The sequence below is a fragment of the Xylaria bambusicola genome, assembly GCF_022495145.1.
Source record: "Xylaria bambusicola strain CBS 139988 unplaced genomic scaffold F5B22scaffold_27, whole genome shotgun sequence".
Lineage (NCBI taxonomy): Eukaryota > Fungi > Ascomycota > Sordariomycetes > Xylariales > Xylariaceae > Xylaria > Xylaria bambusicola.
Genome location: NW_025953580.1, coordinates 127,693 through 146,282, shown reverse-complemented (window position 1 = coordinate 146,282; position 18,590 = coordinate 127,693). Strand labels below are relative to the sequence as shown.

At 46.1% G+C, this 18,590-nt stretch overlaps 5 protein-coding genes across 5 annotated transcripts; 3 read left to right on the top strand and 2 right to left on the bottom strand.

Annotated features, from left to right (window-relative positions):
• Window positions 1-89: 89 nt before the first annotated feature.
• On the top strand, window positions 90-2,959 carry F5B22DRAFT_647532 (uncharacterized protein; the record flags this gene model as incomplete). Its single annotated transcript, XM_047978879.1, has 7 exons — window positions 90-569; window positions 631-890; window positions 951-1,085; window positions 1,146-1,322; window positions 1,569-1,883; window positions 1,944-2,219; window positions 2,275-2,959. Coding segments are annotated over 7 exons (2,328 nt in total), but the record flags the coding sequence as incomplete, so codon positions are not given.
• Window positions 2,960-5,315: 2,356 nt separating this feature from the next.
• On the top strand, window positions 5,316-6,127 carry F5B22DRAFT_656730 (uncharacterized protein; the record flags this gene model as incomplete). Its single annotated transcript, XM_047979987.1, has 2 exons — window positions 5,316-5,912; window positions 6,041-6,127. Exons 1-2 carry the CDS (start codon window positions 5,391-5,393, stop codon window positions 6,125-6,127), a joined length of 609 nt encoding a protein of 202 aa, XP_047829796.1. The 5' UTR covers window positions 5,316-5,390.
• A 1,913-nt stretch (window positions 6,128-8,040) lies between these two features.
• On the bottom strand, window positions 8,041-10,974 carry F5B22DRAFT_637058 (uncharacterized protein; the record flags this gene model as incomplete). The annotated part of the gene is made up of 5 exons (XM_047977377.1): window positions 8,041-9,102; window positions 9,156-9,318; window positions 9,378-9,484; window positions 9,540-10,331; window positions 10,390-10,974. The coding sequence occupies 5 exons, from the start codon at window positions 10,972-10,974 to the stop codon at window positions 8,041-8,043; spliced, it is 2,709 nt and encodes a 902-aa protein (XP_047829795.1).
• Window positions 10,975-11,656: 682 nt separating this feature from the next.
• Window positions 11,657-14,270, bottom strand: F5B22DRAFT_230116 (DNA repair protein endonuclease SAE2/CtIP C-terminus-domain-containing protein). Its single transcript, XM_047969847.1, has 2 exons — window positions 14,072-14,270; window positions 11,657-14,016 (listed from the first exon to the last, which is right to left on the bottom strand). Exons 1-2 carry the CDS (start codon window positions 14,160-14,162, stop codon window positions 11,810-11,812), a joined length of 2,298 nt encoding a protein of 765 aa, XP_047829794.1. The 5' UTR covers window positions 14,163-14,270; the 3' UTR covers window positions 11,657-11,809.
• A 2,928-nt stretch (window positions 14,271-17,198) lies between these two features.
• F5B22DRAFT_229591 (uncharacterized protein) lies at window positions 17,199-18,395 on the top strand. The gene is made up of 5 exons (XM_047969845.1): window positions 17,199-17,476; window positions 17,532-17,671; window positions 17,737-17,857; window positions 17,915-17,936; window positions 18,101-18,395. The coding sequence occupies exons 1-5, from the start codon at window positions 17,290-17,292 to the stop codon at window positions 18,117-18,119; spliced, it is 489 nt and encodes a 162-aa protein (XP_047829793.1). The 5' UTR covers window positions 17,199-17,289; the 3' UTR covers window positions 18,120-18,395.
• Window positions 18,396-18,590: the final 195 nt, after the last annotated feature.

The following is an 18,590-nucleotide window of genomic DNA, read 5'->3' as shown; positions in this document are numbered from 1 at the left end:
TTGTTCAACTACTTCTCATACAACTACTACAGGCTCAACCACTTCTCATACTACCACTCCAAGTTCAACTACTTCTCATACTACTACAGGTTCATCAACTACAAGTTCAACTACTTCTCATACAACCACTACAGGGTCAACGTCTAGTTCAACCACTTCAAGTTCAACCACTTCTAGCACAACCACTACAGGATCAACCACTTCTCATACTACTACAGGTTCAACCACTTCTCACACAACTACTACAGGCTCAACGTCTAGTTCAACAACTTCGCATACAACCACTCCTAGTTCAACTACTTCTCATTCAACTACTACAGGTTCAACCACTTCTCATACTACCACTCCAAGTTCAACTACTTCTCATACAACTACTTCTAGCACAACAACTACAGGCTCAACTACTTCTCATACTACAAGTTCAACTACTTCTCACACAACTACTACAGGATCAACTACTTCTCATACTACCACTACAGGCTCAACCACTTCTCATACTACCACTACAGGTTCAACAACTTCTCATACTACCACTCCAAGTTCAACCACTTCTCATTCAACTACTACAGGTTCAACCACTTCTCATACTACCACTCCAAGTTCAACTACTTCTCATACAACTACTTCTAGCACAACTACTACAGGCTCAACCACTTCTCATACTACAAGTTCAACCACTTCTCATTCAACAACTACAGGTTCAACAACTTCTCATACTACCACTCCAAGTTCAACCACTTCTCATACAACTACAGGTTCATCAACTACAAGTTCAACCACTTCTCATACTACCACTACAGGTTCAACTACTTCTCATACTACTACTACAGGCTCAACCACTTCTCATTCAACTACTACAAGCTCAACAACTTCTCATACTACCACTACAGGTTCAACTACTTCTAGCACAACTACTACAGGGTCAACCACTTCTCATACAACTACTACAGGCTCAACCACTTCTCATACTACAAGTTCAACTACTTCTCATACTACTACTACAGGTTCAACTACTTCTCATACTACAAGTTCAACTACTTCTCATACTACTACTACAGGTTCAACTACTTCCCATACTACTACAGGTTCATCAACTACAAGTTCAACCACTTCAAGTTCAACTACTTCTAGCACAACTACTACAGGTTCAACTACTTCTCATACTACCACTCCAAGTTCAACTACTTCTCATTCAACCACTACAGGTTCAACCACTTCTCATACTACTACTACAGGCTCAACCACTACAGGATCAACTACTTCAAGTTCAACTACTTCTCATACAACTACAAGTTCAACTACTTCTCACACAACTACCACAGGTTCAACGTCTAGTTCAACCACTTCTCATTCAACAACTACAGGTTCAACCACTTCTCATATAACCACATCTAGCACAATCACCTCTAGTACTACTTCATCTCCTACTTCCAGTTCTTCCGCTATTTTAACCACAACAACCTCTGGGACAACCAGTTCCACTACTTCAAGTTCAACCACTTCAGGATCCACCACTTTTACAACTTCCACCACTACAAGTTCAACCACTTCTAGCACAACTACTACAGGATCAACCACTTCTCATACTACAAGTTCAACCACTTCTCATACTACCACTACAAGCTCAACCACTTCTCATACTACTACTACAGGTTCAACCACTTCTCATACTACGACTACAGGTTCAACAACTTCTCATACTACCACTCCAAGCTCAACCACTTCTCATACTACTACTACAAGCTCAACCACTTCTCATACTACAAGTTCAACCACTTCTCATTCAACCACTACAGGTTCAACCACTTCTCATACTACCACTACAAGCTCAACCACTTCTCATACAACTACAGGTTCAACAACTTCTCATACTACCACTCCAAGTTCAACCACTTCTCATTCAACAACGTCTAGTTCAACTACTTCTCATACTACCACTACAGGCTCAACGACTTCTCATTCAACCACTACAGGTTCAACAACTTCTCATACTACAAGTTCAACCACTTCTCATACAACTACAGGTTCATCAACTACAAGTTCAACGACTTCTCATACTACAACTACAGGTTCAACAACTTCTCATACTACTACTACAAGCTCAACCACTTCTCATTCAACTACTACAAGCTCAACAACTTCTCATACTACCACTACAGGTTCAACCACTTCTCATACTACCACTCCAAGTTCAACCACTTCTCATACTACTACTACAGGTTCAACCACTTCTCATACTACAAGTTCAACCACTTCTCATTCAACAACGTCTAGTTCAACTACTTCTCATACTACCACTACAGGCTCAACCACTTCTCATTCAACCACTACAGGTTCAACAACTTCTCATACTACCACTCCAAGTTCAACCACTTCTCATTCAACAACGTCTAGTTCAACTACTTCTCACACAACTACTACAGGCTCAACGTCTAGTTCAACCACTTCTGGTTCTACCACTTCAGGCTCTACTACTTCCACTACTTCTGGTTCAACCACCTCAACCACTTCCACCACTGTCTACACAACAGTTTCTACAACTACATCAGGCACCACTACATCAGCAACCACGACTTGGACTACTACATCGTCCACCACTTCTGCCACCTCGCAAACAACTACTTCGACTACCAACTTCTCTACCACTTCATCTACCACCACAAGCACTACGACGAGCACAACCACCCCCCATTATACGACTATTTGGACTACTGTACGAACGTATACGACCACTTACCCCGGCCACCCTAGTTCTTACCCGCCCCACCCTGGCCCGATCAATCCTCCCCCAGGACATCCTGGTCCAGTTCACCCTACTCCAGTCCCCGCGCCCCCCCATCATATCCCTGGGTCCAAGCCTCCGCCAGCCCAGGTCCCCAAGAATTCCGCAAATGCCTCTGGCACACCCCTGGGCAGCGTCCTGATTGCAGTTGCTACGTTCCTTTTTGCTACTATTTAATCATCCAGATAGGCGGCCTACTTCGTGGGGAATCGGCTAGAGCTGTTGTGAGCCGTAGTCTACACAATCTAGGTAACCAATAAGAATATCTTTGTTAAGACGATTCACGCTTGTTTTTATAATCTCCGTCAACAACCCTAACTATAATAGACTCGAAATCTGGTGGAACGTTGCCTAGGCTTACTTTACTTACCTAGGCTTTGCCCAGACGAGCAATCCTTGTGGACTTGGAGCGATACTGAGATGCAGGATCAAACATGGGTGAGGCTTTATGATATGGCTTCAGTTACATTAATACTAAATAAGCGAGAGAAAAAAAACAGATACTTTTATAAAAAAAAAAAAGAAAATAAAGAAAATCGTTGGAAAAAAAAATAGTAAAAGTGTTGCTAATTTTTGTCATATTTTCGGATGATCTTAAGGAGAAAGAGAGACACATTAAAACTTAAGGTATTGATGTTACTCTTTGATATAGGAAAGTAATGATAATAATAATGATTGGTAAAACAGGAGGCTAATCTTAATATCACCAGTTAAAGATACATGTATGTTTAATCAAAGGAATATATTGAGGGATTCTAAAATCTTTGAATAAATTTCCGCAATTTCTGTACGTCTTACGTCCGTTGCGTACTTGGAGACATGCGTAATAAACGAAGCTCTTGTTATAGCGAAAGGTATTTTTCCCCCGCAACCATCGCATCGCCTAAAATGCGTTTCCCATGTTGTAACCAATTTGCTTCCTGTGTCGGAGATTCGAGGCAGGTGATATTACATTTGACGCCGATGTCTATTTGAGCCTTGCCATCTTAGGGGGTCGGGAGGATATAGCGGCTGATGGAAGCGAGCATGTATGTTATGAAACTGTGCTGGTGGAGTTAGAAAAAATCTTCAGACAGTTTCCAGTCAGAATCGAAAGTCGATCCAGCTCAGAGGCTCAGAACCTTGCATATCAGATTCAGCATGCTTTTACCACGGGAAGGAGTTCTGTGGAATTTCTCCGGAGTACGATTGTCATGAGGGTACGAGATACCTATAAGGCTGTAAGGCAACAAAGAGAACCCAACCCCCCCCCCCCTTGTATATAGCTTCAGCTTTGCCCGTAAGAAGGTTAAAGGGACCCTTGCGCAGCAATTTTATTATATGAATAGCGTTTCACCGGTCACAGACTCCATACACATTCCGGAACTTTCGAATCGAGATTCGAGGTGATACCAGTCAAATGTGATAGATCCGGCCAGTTAAAGCCGCTCAAGGATGATACCAATTTTAATAAGTACGCTATATTATTCAAATTCAAGTCAGGGAGAAATTACCCTCCGCTATTCTATGATTACCTTTTTTAAGACGCAGTAATTAGAGTGTAAACATGGTAAGTAACGGAGGTGATAGTTATTGCGCTCGGGAGATTGAGACTCAACTACAGGGCACTGTTATAAGATAAGCTTCATAGAGTAGATTATCAGCAAGCTAAAAGAAATTCTATCTAAACAACTACAGGCTTGTAAGTGATGATGAAATTTGCTAGTTTTGGTTCTGCTTTCCCTTCTTGGCCATTTTAATCGATGCAGCCCTATTATTTAAAGGTTGTCGAGAGATTCCAGCAAGGTAGCTGAGGCTAAGGTTAGCACTAAAGATAAATGATCAAGCTCTTCTCAGACCGCGTGAAGTATTGGGTTATACTAGGCTCCATATAAGCCAATATCACACTCTTAAATATATGCGGCTGCAATAACATGGCGTTTCGTTCGCAACGACTGCTAATAAACAAACAATGAAGCTTAGCGTACCCTAAAAATTCTACCCAACAAACATGACGTACCCTTAAAATGACATCAGCCTAGTAATCTCCCTTAAGTAGGTAGTCATATGACCCTTGTAGCTGGTGCTAGGTGTGGCATGTTGACTCCTTAGAACGTGGAGTCTATATACCTGTGTCCACACGTTCGCCAATGCAAGGTGTAGCATGAAATGTTCAGTTAAGGGTGGTACAACTCCCTTTCTCGCAAGGTATATCTTTAGGTTGCTCATCTGGATACCTAGATAGGGAGTGCATGAATGTAATCAAGCTAATAGGGACGAATTAAGTGCTACCTGGTGGGCCTTCTTCGTTCATATATATGCCGGAAACGTGGTGTTACAAGGCCATGTCATAATAGCAAACTGTCTTTTCGAGGGAGAAGGCTTTCCGCAGTAATATTTCTAACCGTAATAAAACAATCATATAAAATCATCTTGAATTCTCGGAGAGATCAGCCAGGACTTCACATCGTACAACCCCCAACAGCCAGTTCAATCGCTTGATTGGTTTGTGAAGTTATCTCTCATTGCGTACTCGAAAAGAGGGCACACAATTCAAGGCCAATAATTCACTCATGCAATATATCCGTCTTCGACTGGGTGCTACTAGCAACTTAGGAATTCCCATACAATGGAATATTCGGCTAATGGCCTCGACCCCTACGGCTGGTCGGCGTTCGCACCCTCATATGGAGAGAGCACAGATTGGCGCTCAGTACCCACTGAAAAAGAACTTGCCCAGCTTCATGAAGAATTCTGCGGCCTACTGGCAAAAAACCATGTTCAGGATCGGATTAGGGGATATGTTGAGGAATACCTTTACCCAAACCTTCAGCCGCCAGAAATAAAGATCGAATTCGGCATGACTCGCTTCCAAGGACCCTACACAGATGCGTTATGCGACGCAACCTATACGCCTACTATATATATAAGCGTTTGCGACAACTTTCAGGGATTGCTCGACCTGAAGAGAGCCATGGTATGTCAGGGAATTGTGGAACGCCCTGATAAAGACTACAACCAACTATCGGATATAGAGAGGGATTGGAGAACGAGGAAGTATTGGGTAGAGAGTGCGATAAGCCAGATTTACCAACCACTGAAGAAAGTCACCAATGAAAAGGGGGCTAAGTTGAGAGACATGACTTGCAATGTTAGTTCTCCGGGGTCATTTATTCCTCCTTGGACAAGTTTTCGGGCCTCACTTCTCCTGCATTCTCCTCAACCATGCACCGAATCCTTATTATTTTTGGTGATTACTGACTCCAGCGCGTCAAATAGATCCGATTCACCGAGCCTTCGAAGCACTTATATCAATCGTTCACTTCTGAGTTGGGGATGGTATACCGAGTACCGAGGACCGGCTGAACCAGCTGATAGGTTTTCAAAAAATGGTGGCTCTTTTTGGGGGGAGGGGGGCTACTGAAAGACCCTCACAATGAAATGCTCAGATTGAGTATACCGCGAAGAGTCTTCATAGATGATGTAGAGGATTATTGATGGGGGGTGTGTGTGAATGAGATCAACTAGATGATACCCCTAGAACCTCCACAGAGGCGCACATCAGTACTGTGAGGTGCTATTCTGTCTCATAAATGTCTGCTTCTTCTCTTTGCTTCTTGTCTATATAGTAGCTCATTAAGCTTAAAAGCTAAAATTTCAAGATTAGTTAGTTAAACATGAAAGGTAAAGAGATACGGGTTTGGGCACATCTCTTCATTGTATTGAATATCTTAACTTCAGCGCACTGCTCTTATGAAGAGGATGGGTTTACTTGCTGCTTTAGAATTATTCACCACATAGACCACTTCCAACCGCCTTAACTCTATTAAATCCGCCTTAGGGTTCTTCATTACCCAACTTCATTCCAATAAATTACAAGTTATGACGACCATCGTAATATAAGATATACAGATGTCGTACCTTGTGCATGATGTGTGCTATGTTTTCAAGAGTAAACCGGTAACCCTCCGAAACTGCCCAGCTTATAGGTAGCAAAATATTTTATTTCCTCTAGATACAATAATAAGGGATTTATTTCTATAATAGTCCTCCTTTACATAACTCTTTCAAGCTACAATAAGTACAGCACAATCGGCAATTTGACAACAATGTCTTATATACACTTGAATCTCATTAAAGGGTTACTTGAGTTCAAATTCAGATGTCTGATAGGACATATTGTTATAAGACACCTACTGTAGTAACAAACTAGAACCCAAACCTCTTTCGCAGTGGTCGTATAGGGTTTGGATAACTGCAGCATATTATTAATGTACACATGAATAGTAATAAGAGCACTTACAATATGAAGCAAGAAGAGGAACGAAACAATGCAACTATACCAATAATTTGTAAGCAAGATATCAATCGGGGTTGTAAAAATAGCCAACTATGCCAATGCTGTACACACTCAGTTACATTTAGAGGAAAGACGACATGCCCTCGATTCACATAAGATACTGTACGGACGTTAGTCGGACGATGAATTAAAGCCACGTACAATCCTGAATACATTTTCTCTCTCATTTCACTATTGACGGTGAAGAACCAGACAACATCATTGCATTAAGATTATGAAACCCAGCAACATGTATACCCAACGCTCTATTCGCTGTATCCATTCTTCACATTGAAGTGCCTTTGATATCATGTACATGGCAGCTGGTTATTTCCGGGAAGCCCATCATTCCATCAACCCAGTTAGTAGGAGCTCTACCAAACCCTGTAACGATCCCGCGAGTTCCACAGGCACTCGACTGAGGACGAACTACACCACGTGGTGATATACATTTATCTATTATTTTTCCTCGCCAAGCACATCATCATATTGTACAGCAGGCATAAGACATAATATCCACACAAGTATACCTAGGCAATAACGCACAAATATGCCTTAAGAGAGGCAGCAAGAGAGCGTAGGGAGGCTCTCATTGACCGTTCTTCAGCCCACTGAGGACTGAATCCCAGCTGTATCGAGGAATATCGTAACGTCCCTATACCGATACTAAGTAAGAGTAGAACCCTGCCATCCACCCTCGATCAGCTTTAAATGCACCGCCCATTTTTTGAGTCTGGCACCCCCCTGGACGCCTTACCGCTCAATGCCTGACACTCCATAAACCTCATTGCATTACATTTTAGTTTGATAAATCAACCTCTTTGTGATGCCGCCTAATATCTTCAACACAGATTTTTGTGTCTGAACGAATGAATAACAGGAGAGTTGGTATATCTAACCACGGAATGCAAGGACCGTCGGTTTGATTGCAAGTAGAATGTTATATTCGCTGATAGAATAATAGGTAGGCGACCTTGTTGTCCTTGATATTATCCTTGACCGGCTTGGTTTTCGCCGGTAGGCTGTTAGTTGGGCCGTTGGTATTCACTACCGAGCTCCATTTCTTGGCACCAGCAGCAACGGAAGTGACTTTGTTCCAGCCTTCCTCTTCAGCTCCATCTTCGTCCCCAATGCCTTCAAACCGGTTTCCTGTGGTAGGACCTATTACGATAGGTTTTTGGCTAACTTTTGCGGCGGATTTTGCGGTATTCTTATCTAGATTAGCCGCTGCTACATCCTCGCTTCGGATGCGTCGGATAACGGTGTCGTCGAGACGAATCCATTCCCTGTCATCTTGACGCCGCAAGTCCACAGTGTAGTGACCACCACTTGCAGACTTGCCATGATGGTAGACAGCTGCGGTGAGTTTATATTTAATAGACCCACCACCTTCAGCTTGGAGTTTGGCCTTCCTGCCCGGGGAGAACATCTCGTCAGGAAGCTCAAGCTCCAAGGGGTAATCGATTTTCGTCCAAAGTTTCACAGTACCGTTAGTTATGGGATCAAATTGAAACCGTTTTAAGTGAAGGATAAGGACCGGCGGTAGAGTCTCGATTAATACCTGTTTGGTCGTCCTTCTCTGAGGGTCGAACTCCATGTTTTCAGGCCGGGCCATATGTTTCAGTGCGTCCACAATGTTATTGACATGTGCGTCACCGATGTCCAGCTGTAGAGACTGATAGCTCTGGAAAGTTACACTCTCCTTCTGTCCGTGAACCCTTAATGCTGACCGTTGTTGCCCAGTAAAGATCTTGGTAATTGGAGATGGTGGCGCTACATGACCAGAGGAGCGCGTAATGGCTGCTCGTTGTTTCCGGCCTACCTCAAGCCATTCGCTCGAGTCATTCGTGTGGGTTGGTGAAGATGTGCCGGTAGGCGTGGCGGCGGAGGCGTCGGTAACTACTGAAGTTTCATCGAGCTGACGCATGACATAATTACACTCCTCACCAATGGCCTGGAGGAGAAAGCCGAGAAATTCTTCTGCATCTTGTTGTTGTCCACGCTGCACATCCGATGTGAGTAAAGGCTTGATAAATTGTAAGTGACTAAACATACCTGCATGCTTGCAAATCTAGGCAATCGCTTCATGGCTTCATACACAAATTCAGGAGTGAATGCATCGCCGTACTTTTCAAGTTCTTCACTCTTCAGCCGTTTCTGAAGGTACTCCGCCGACACAGCGGAGCTGATTACTTTATACTCTTGTAGTAACATAACCCTGGTATCTGTATCAGCTGGGAGTACTTGAACAGTGCAGATCATACAACTATAGCTTACATGGCATCAATGAGTGGTGTTTCGCTGTTGAAACTATGTGCCGCTTTCTTGCTTACTTGCTCTAAGAAATCATAAAATGGAGTGCAGAATATTAATGCTTGAAGAACCTAAGGACGTCGTTCAGTGATGAACTCGAAAAAGAGACTAATTAGATGAACTTACAGAATTCATGTAGCACATGTTTCCGGTGTTTACTAAACCTCTAGGTTCGAGAAATGCAAGTTTTTGACCGCTAGAAACTTCGTAGTCTCGCAGGGCATCCGCCAAAGAGCTGGCATTGGACTTTACAAAGCTTCTGAGACCACTGTCCACAACGCCTGCACCGGAAGAGTGTGTACCGAAATTTGTGACACTGGACACAGAGTTACTGGGGCCCTTTAGAGGTGTGATAGTAGGCGTAGCCTTTTTGAAGAAGTTAGTCCAAAGAACAGGAGCTTTTGGAGTTTCAATGAGAGGCTCAGTTGTAAGATCAGCCTGTACTGTCTGGACCGAGGGCTGTGGAAGATTATCACGTGAATCAGAGTCCGGGGGAGCTTTGAGCTCTTTGGGGCTCGGTTTTGGCCTTGTTGGAATGACTGGAACTGCAGGGACTGCAGGGCGTGCGGTGGATTTGTTGGTCTTTGTAGAAGTGGAGGCAACGGAAGGTTCGGCTGTGTGTGACACTGGAGTGGAAGATACAGACTGCGTATGTGCATCCTGAGATGAGCTTTGAATTGACCCTTCCGAGGATAAATGGGAAGCCGAGGTAGCTGTAGTGATTGCTTCCTCAAGGATATTATTGGGAGCTATTGAGACATTTGAGGACGAGAAGTTCGGATATTCTTCACATGAGACGCCATTGTTTTGTACTGGGGGCAATTCTACCAGCGAAGCGACATTAGTCTTTCTCCGTCTTCTCCTAAATTTGGTGGCCCGTGGAGGAAAATATTCGCCAGGATGCGAGTACCATGGTAGCTATGAGAGAGCATGTTAGCGTATTCGACAAGCAAATGCGCGCGTGATAGTAACTTACTGGAGGCCTAAACACTTGCGGTGTAATCTCTGCCTCTGAACGTGGAGGCGTAACCGCTTGAGGTTTAGATATTTCCGGTGACAAGGGGGTGGTAGCTGGTTGAGACGATTGAGTCGAGGTCGGCGTTTCAGCAACGGGTGCCGGGGCAGGCGAGGCAGCAGTGGGCAACAGAGGCGGCGTGGATAAGGCTGGTGAGGATTGCTGAGCAGGAGGCGGCCGCGGGTAAGGCTGTGGGTGTGCTTGCATACTCGATGAAACAATGGGAGGGTATGTCTGATGAACAGAAGGTGGCGACCGCTGTTGCGGATAGGTGCTATAGGATGAGGCAGAGTAATGGGAGTTGGGGATATGCGAGGCCTGGTAATGGACAGGGTGAGGTGGATAGTAGGCGTTGGCATAAGGATTCATATAGCTGTTTGGATACATCATTGCAGCGTGTTGCTGATGCTGGTGGTAGGCGCCTGGATGGGCCGGGTACGGAGGTTGCGGCGGCCTACGTCTACCTCCATTCAGAACTGGACCCGAGGCTGGACCTCCAACGCCGCCAGGCATAGGCTGCCCAGCCGGCAGATGATTACCGTTCATCATGCCGGCTTGGGATGAATAAAGCAGTGGTTATCCCACCGCTTTCGCTGTACAACCACGATGTATGATCCGTAGCGCTTCCTCAGAACAGCTCTGACGGTAGCAGTGAGAAGGTCACGGTGACGGTGGTCGCTTGCCAGTGGATCGAGGAGCTCAGGGTATTCTCGGGTTTGGCTGCGCAGGCACGTTTGGAAGACGTCTGTTCTGTCGCGATCGCCGTCCGGGTCCGATGAGGTTCCGCGACCCCAACAGCATGAAGAAATTATCGACGCGAGCCGCTGCTGCTTATGCACTATTGCAGCAAGCGAAAGACTGGCTAGAGTAAACAAAACAGCACGAAAAGCACGTGTATGGAGAGGCTTGGTGGTCGTCTCACTTCAATACGGTGCGGGATGAGGTCAATCCGAAAGATTTCTTCCAAAGTTTTCGGGGCCTGTCCTGTCCCCAATAGCTGCAGGCGCCGAAATTACGGGAAGATGCGCCACACTGTTCAGGCGACAGGAGCGGAGGTCGACTTAGGTGCTACCTAGGTACCTCTAGGTACCTTGTCGGACACTTGGAAGGGACCAGCTTACCTCATTGAAATGACACTGCGCCACATGTTGTTCGATGCAAGTAATGAAGTCATGCTTTTACCTAGGGGTTACACTAACGGGATCAGCCCCGGGACTTGCCGACACCTCCTTTGAACAATAACAGCTTTCCAGACACATATCCTATTCCATTTAGTTTAACAACGTGTGGTACATGTGTAGTTGGTTGATCATGCCTCGAAGTTTGAATGCAAGCATCGGATAGTGAGAGGTGTGTCCCCATTCCCGAGGACCATCTCATATTACTCGTCTCGGAAGATCCATAAACCCCCGGGTCGCATAGCCTCTCTATATCTTTCATCGATAATCTCTAACTCCAGCTTTGCTGCTTCTTCGTTGTACTCTTCACCCTCCTGGGTGCTTGGAAAATCTGTTCTCCAGAACCCAGGCGGTGTTGGCATACGAGGATAGCGGTGGCGATGTTTACCGCTTGCATTTGCCAACTCTCTCATTTTAGCCTCAACCCATAGCGTTTCTTTCTCAGCTTTAGACATAGCAGACAGCCGATGGCAATCGTCGCCAAGATAGGATTCGAGTAGACGGTGGAACTCATCCGGACGGGTACTTGCACGCAGCGACTGGGCCAAGGCGCGAAACTTATGACCGCAGCAATTCTCTTTGACACAACCCTGGAGGCAGGTCCGATCATCCTTCCTACGGATTACATCGGTGAAGGCGTAATTATAACCTTCATTTGCATGAGGATTGATCTTGAAATCATCAAGCCGCAGTTTTGACTTTGGAGTTTGTCGCAGAGGCACTTCCATCTTCCTTTTCTCTGTTCCGCTTATAATATCTTCCAAGTTGCCATCTTGATTATTCGGGCCGAAGGCAGGCTCCAAGACGTCCGATCTGGTTTTGGGGATCAACCCTTCTCTCTTTCGACCGTCTTTGCCAAACGGAAGCTCTCGCCTCTTTGGCAACTGCAAATAAAGATTTGACGACTGGCCATCCTGGGCCGGAAAATCATGATGACGTGACTCGTTTGCTTGTTGCCGCGAGGGCTTGTCGAGAAGATGTCCCAGAGCGCCTCCTCGTAGTCTAGGTTTACTTCCCGAAGAGGTAATAGTTTCGGTCGGATATTCAATCTCAGCAAGACTTGTAAGGCCTCGTGGGACGGAAGGCCTTGTGCTGCTGAAGGCGGTGTTCGATCTCGGTGGAAGAGCTTGATTGGTGTTATGAGATGGTAGGGCGGAATTAGCTCTACCTTGAAGCTGGGCAGGGCTGGTAACTATTGAATTTCTTTTTGACATGTCACTCGCCGGGTTTTGGTTATGTTGGTCAGTATTAACATGGGGCATGATCCTTGCAGCGCGATCATGGTCTTGGACTTCCACATCATTGTAATCGCTGTTGCTGAGGTGCACATTGTGGATTCGCTGATGTTTTGTATGCTTCCTTGGGGTTTCCACTCTACGGTATTCAGTATCAAAATCAACACTTTCTTGAGGAGTAAAGCGCCGAGACTCAACTGTGCTCTGGAACTCGGGACTACTTTCAATCTTGACTCTCCTAAGAGCAGGCTTGTCACTTCCATTATTGCCATCGTATTTTCGCTTCCGTACGCTGCATTCTGAGACCACAACTGGTGTGTCCGACGACGGCTCTAATTTGACGTGTTTTCCACCTTCCGTAATCTCGCGATTTCGGGGTAGTGAAGGGAGACATACCACCTCTTCATTCGACTCGAGGATATTGCTCATTCCCGAAGTCGAAGCCAAGGAATTACTCTCGCCTACACTTGAGACTGTTGAGGGTGACCTCCGCCTTGCATCTTCTATGCGGGTCGGGGCTGCTGGAAGACGCCGAGGAACATTGGCAAGAACAGCCACCGCTTGATTTAGCTGTTCGGGTTGCGGAGAATGAATAGTAGTTGGGATAGTGGGTTCCATTGCCATGTCCATTGACCCACCGTCCGAGGAGAAGCTCAGGTTTAGGGGTTCCTGGCAAGCCTCAGCTAGTCTTGCCTCGAGTTTCTTAATCCTCTGAGCACGTTTCTGGGATTGTTCACCCAGTTGCTTCGCATGGTCAACCCATTGATGATACATAGTAGTCCGCTCCCGAAGAAGGTCGTTCGACTTGTTCAATGCATTGTGAAGATCGAAATACTTCCCATGGAGTTTCCCATACTTTTTCTCAATGCGCGAATACTCCGACTGAAGATCTGCAAGGGATAAGCTATTGATATCATCCTTGCTCGGCTGCTTTGAATTAAGTTGATTGATGGACTTGGGCGCTAGGGGTGTCCGTAGATCTGTCTTCTGGTTGACTGCATTGGGAGTGTGGTTCCTTTCTTGGCCTGCCTCTTTGAGGGCCTTGACTTCGTTTCTGAGCTTGACATTTTCTTCCTCTAGACGGCTTACCCGGGAGGCTCTGTGTCTTAATGTGTCGAGTTCGGCAGTGAGATTTAGCAGTTTGTCTTGGGTATATGAGTCGAAGTCTAAGTGTGCTTGCAATTCATTAGCAAGAGACAGCTAGGCTACCAAAATGAACAAAACCTATACCTGTCTTGAAACTACTGTTGATCCGATCGCAAGCATCCCCTAAAGCTTCCAACAAGACAGTCTTGCCGACATCTCTAAACCAGTTCTCCATGTCACCGCACGTTACTGTCTGAATTGTGAGCGCGTTCGCTCCTTGCGACCCGGGGACTTCAATTACCGATACGAGGAGAAGGTATACGATTGCATTGGGTTTACTCCTTATTCAACATCATAGAGTTGACGCAGAGGTGCGAGGGAGGAAGGTAGGAAAGTAGGAGGCTGTTGCAGAGCGCGCTCTCCATCGGGTAAGCACCTTATGACGTGAGGAATGAGGTCGAATATTCATTTAAACGCGTTCGCAACGACGCGACTCCCCTTACCGAGGCCTAGAACCCTAAGTACTCAGTGGGGTCTGGCTAAGCGAGTCTTATCCACTTTGGTCTAGTGCGGAGATGGCCCATTAGCTTACCTAATCAGATCTCGTTCAAGGTAGGCACGGGACTTGCAAATATTTACTCAGGTAGATAAGTACTTATCAGAGCTTATCTACTATTTACAAACATGCTTCGGCAAACTTTGGATATTGGGTCAACAAGTCAAGGCATGTACTGTATAGTAAGGATGTCTTAATATCGAATCAAGACCCTAAAGGCGGGCCTCGCGCTGAAGTCCTAGGTATCGTAAAAATGCAGAATTTGTCTACTACCCCGCCTTCCAACGACCACGAACATCACAAAGGTTAAATTTGGCTGTTGGCTTCTGTCACTTTTAAGGTTATTAATGCGGACAGGAGTTACATGCAAGGAGAGGTAAAATCGGACGACACTACATGTCTACATATAAGTATGGGTATCAGTAGGTGGTAGGTGAGTACCTATCACAGGCTACGTGTGCACCTTGTGGCTTAGGATACAAACTTGGAAGCTGAATCTACCTACATTTCTCTTTATTTCCCTCTGTCTACATGTAAATACATGGGGCCTGTGGAGTGCCTAGCTGGGTAGTGGCAAGACAATCATAGCAAGACCTACTGTGTAAGTCGAGAATTAACAATCTTTTCTGCTTATCGTCGATAAGACTTGAGGCGCAAGCTGGCCGTAAGTACTGTGCACTCAGAAAAGGCCCAATAGATCTAGGCCTACACAGGTACTAGGTACTCACCCGGAGAGACCCCGTCAAGAACTTAGCTCTCATTTACTACCTAAGGTTATTTACCCGCCTTGTTCCCGCCTCACCCACCAATATCTGCTTCTTCTTGTAATATCAAACAATTGCTCAATAAATCCCATACCTTTCTTGCCTTGCATCTTGCCAACTCCTGATTCTCTGTCAACAACTACGATCGTCAGACTTCAAGCTTCTACGGAGGTAAGTCCCTCAAGCGTCCCCTTGCAGTCATGTGAGCCTTGAAAATTACCTTCCTCCACTGCATTGCACCCTATCTACCTTCTATATCTTGGATGCCAGTCTCCTTTATATTTTCAAGTTATGTAGACCCCTCATCGAACCCCACCATCTTGTCTCAGCAGGGCACAATCTCTTTTCCCATTCAACTTTCAAGAGCCTATCAACCTACGTGGAGTATGTGATCATAGTACCTACCAGGTATCACTCGCGTACACACCACTGCTCCCTACTACCTACTTAGAACCTACTACGTATGTACCTACAGCACGACGCACGCTTCGGCAAGTGCCAGTTTATGCCAGTGTAGTAGGTAGCTGTTCCCCCACCGCAGCATCTCAATCCACCACCGCTTTCAAGACGATTCGCCGGGGAATATCTCCAATCTTGCCGTGGGCGTTCGCTGCGTGTGTACCTTGCATCACTCCCCAGTTCCGGCCCAAGTTCCACCAATCCAGCAGTCACGATACCTTCCATTACATTTTGCCTGCTACTACACAATACCTTCGCATTACATCGAAATCTTGGTAGAGGTAGTATCAGATTACCTACCTCCTGCCTACCACTCCCGACTACTCTGGATGCTGTTCTGTGTTACCTCTGCGCGCTCTTACAAGCCACAACGACACTCTATCTACAACCTCAACAACTCTTTCTTTACCCACGCCTAGTGTTACCTACATATTGTAGCTACCTCTCAGTAGCAGTCAATACTACCTACCTAGGTACCTGCCGAGGTGTCACAGCACACGGCACAGAGCACACATCCGACGTCCTCTTCCTTCTCCTCCTCCTCGTCCTCCTCTTCCCATCTCCTGTACATATATGTATGTTGCCTTGCCTTGCCCTACCCTGCATCTGGGTACCTAGCATCCTACCTAGCATCACCTAGCATCCTACCTACTGTACCCAGCCAGCCCCGGTTATTTGTCTCTCCCGTGCCAGACCTGTGCCAGACCTCTCTGAGCCTGATCTCGCCTGTCTCGCTTGTGTCGACCGACCTAAAAGACTGTGCGCTGCTCTTATTGGCCGACCTACGCAGGCCTGTGTGTGGTAGAGTTTTCACTTTCCCTCGCTCTCGGGTCCATCAGCCAAACCTTGGATCCTTCACCAGTGCCTGCTGTCGTTTGCATCATTTCCTCTCAGTTCCCTGCCCACTTCGTCTCGTCGCTCTCCATTCTACCTCTTGCCTTTCCAACCTAAACACTAACGTCGTCGACCATTCGTCTGTCAGACTTAGGATTGATTCTACCCGCGCTGCGTGTATCGAACCTTACCGAAATCACCGAGTCTTCAGTGTGCGCCAGAGATTTCCACGCCGTCGTCATGGATTTCCCCACATCCACACGCTCATGCTTCACTTGTAAGTTTCTGAACACGTTTGTAATCTCTCCGACGTCGGTTCTTCAAGATTCCTTATCTGTCTGCTTTGGCGACTGTCTGCATATTCGTCACCTGCTTCCACCACTTACTATCACCCCATCCCTCTACGCTTGCCTCTACTATACATGGTACTCGGTTCAGTACTCGGTTCACGGTGCAACCAATTGCTATGTCATGTCTGGTTTGGCCGAGTTCGCTTCACCTGCAACTTTGCAACATGCATCTTTGCACCTAGATATGAATACCGATTATCACGTTGTGTCGCGCTGAAAATCCCCTTACATTCAAATTAAATCAAAAAGGACTTCTCATTATAGAAGTTTCCTGACCCGATCTTTTCTTATCCTAGCCCTGGTTTCTTTTTTGGCAGGGGTGTGTGTGATCTGACATATGATTCTTGTTGTCTAGGCGGCCAGACCACTCACCAGGTATGAAGGGGATTGGCATGGAGGATGCTCAGTGCTTCAGGACTAAGAAGAGAAAGCTTGCGGGCAAGACGTTGTACTAATCAAAAGCTTCTCTCAGGCCCGCGACTGCCCGAACCGAGGCGCTGCGAAATGGTGCGTCTCGTACCTTTTCCCTCACTTTTACCTTCACTAACTGTCTGTAGCTACAACTGTGGAAACGAGGGTCACCTCAGTAAGCCTCGTGCTCTCGTCACTCTGCCGTAATTCATGATCTAATATGTCTTTAGGCCGTGATTGCCCAGAGGGCCCCAAGGATAACAAGACTTGCTACAGATGTGGCCAGAGCGGTCATATCAGTCGTGAGTGCCCTCAGGGCGGTGGTCCAATTGGAGGAGGTAACCAGGGCGGATCCCAAGAGTGCTATAAGGTTGGCGATCATGTAGTTCCCACTGCTACGACGGGTTGAACTGACGTGAACATTAGTGCGGTAAGGTCGGCCACATTGCCCGCAACTGCCCCGACGCCTACGGCGGTAATTCCTACGGTGGCGGTTATGGTGGTGGCGGCCAAGGCAAGACTTGTTATTCTTGTGGCGGCTATGGTCACATGTCTCGTGAGTTATCCTTTGATAATATATATTGACGAAGTAAGGCTCTAACGAGGATTCTAGGAGAATGTGTTAACGGTAGCAAGTGCTACAACTGCGGTGAGAATGGTCACTTCTCCCGAGACTGTCCCAAGGAGTCTTCAGGTGGAGAGAAGATTTGCTACAAGTGCCAGCAGCCCGGACACATCCAATCGGCGTGCCCTAACGTTACCAACTAAGCGTTCTCTTCCGACCGATAATTCTCCCCAGTGAAACTGAACGGCAATAATTTGTAGCAGGCTCATGGCCCTCTATGGATCCCACAGTCGCATTCAACGTCACCTGCTCATGGGCTGGAGTTGGACATATTGACGACTGAGATCTTCCATCATCCACGTTCTTTGAAAGTGGAGGACGTTCATATATCGACTTGCATCAACGCTGAATACCCGTGTCTTCACCTTCGATTTGATATGGCATTGAAATTCACCGCGCAGCATGAAGGGGGGAAAAGGGAACCTAAAAAGTACTGGCACTCAACAAGGGTATTTTCCTTTCGGCCAACGATAAAAAAGTGTTTCACTTAGGAGTTAAGGTTATTGATTTCAAACTCAAAAGGGTCATTTTTATCCCTACACAGACTCAGATAGTAGTACCACAAGACACACTCAGCCGCAAACGTCGATTTACCCGACTATCAGCTTGGGTTACAGCTCTTGATAGGTCTATAAGTACCTGACCAACGCAATAGTAACATGTG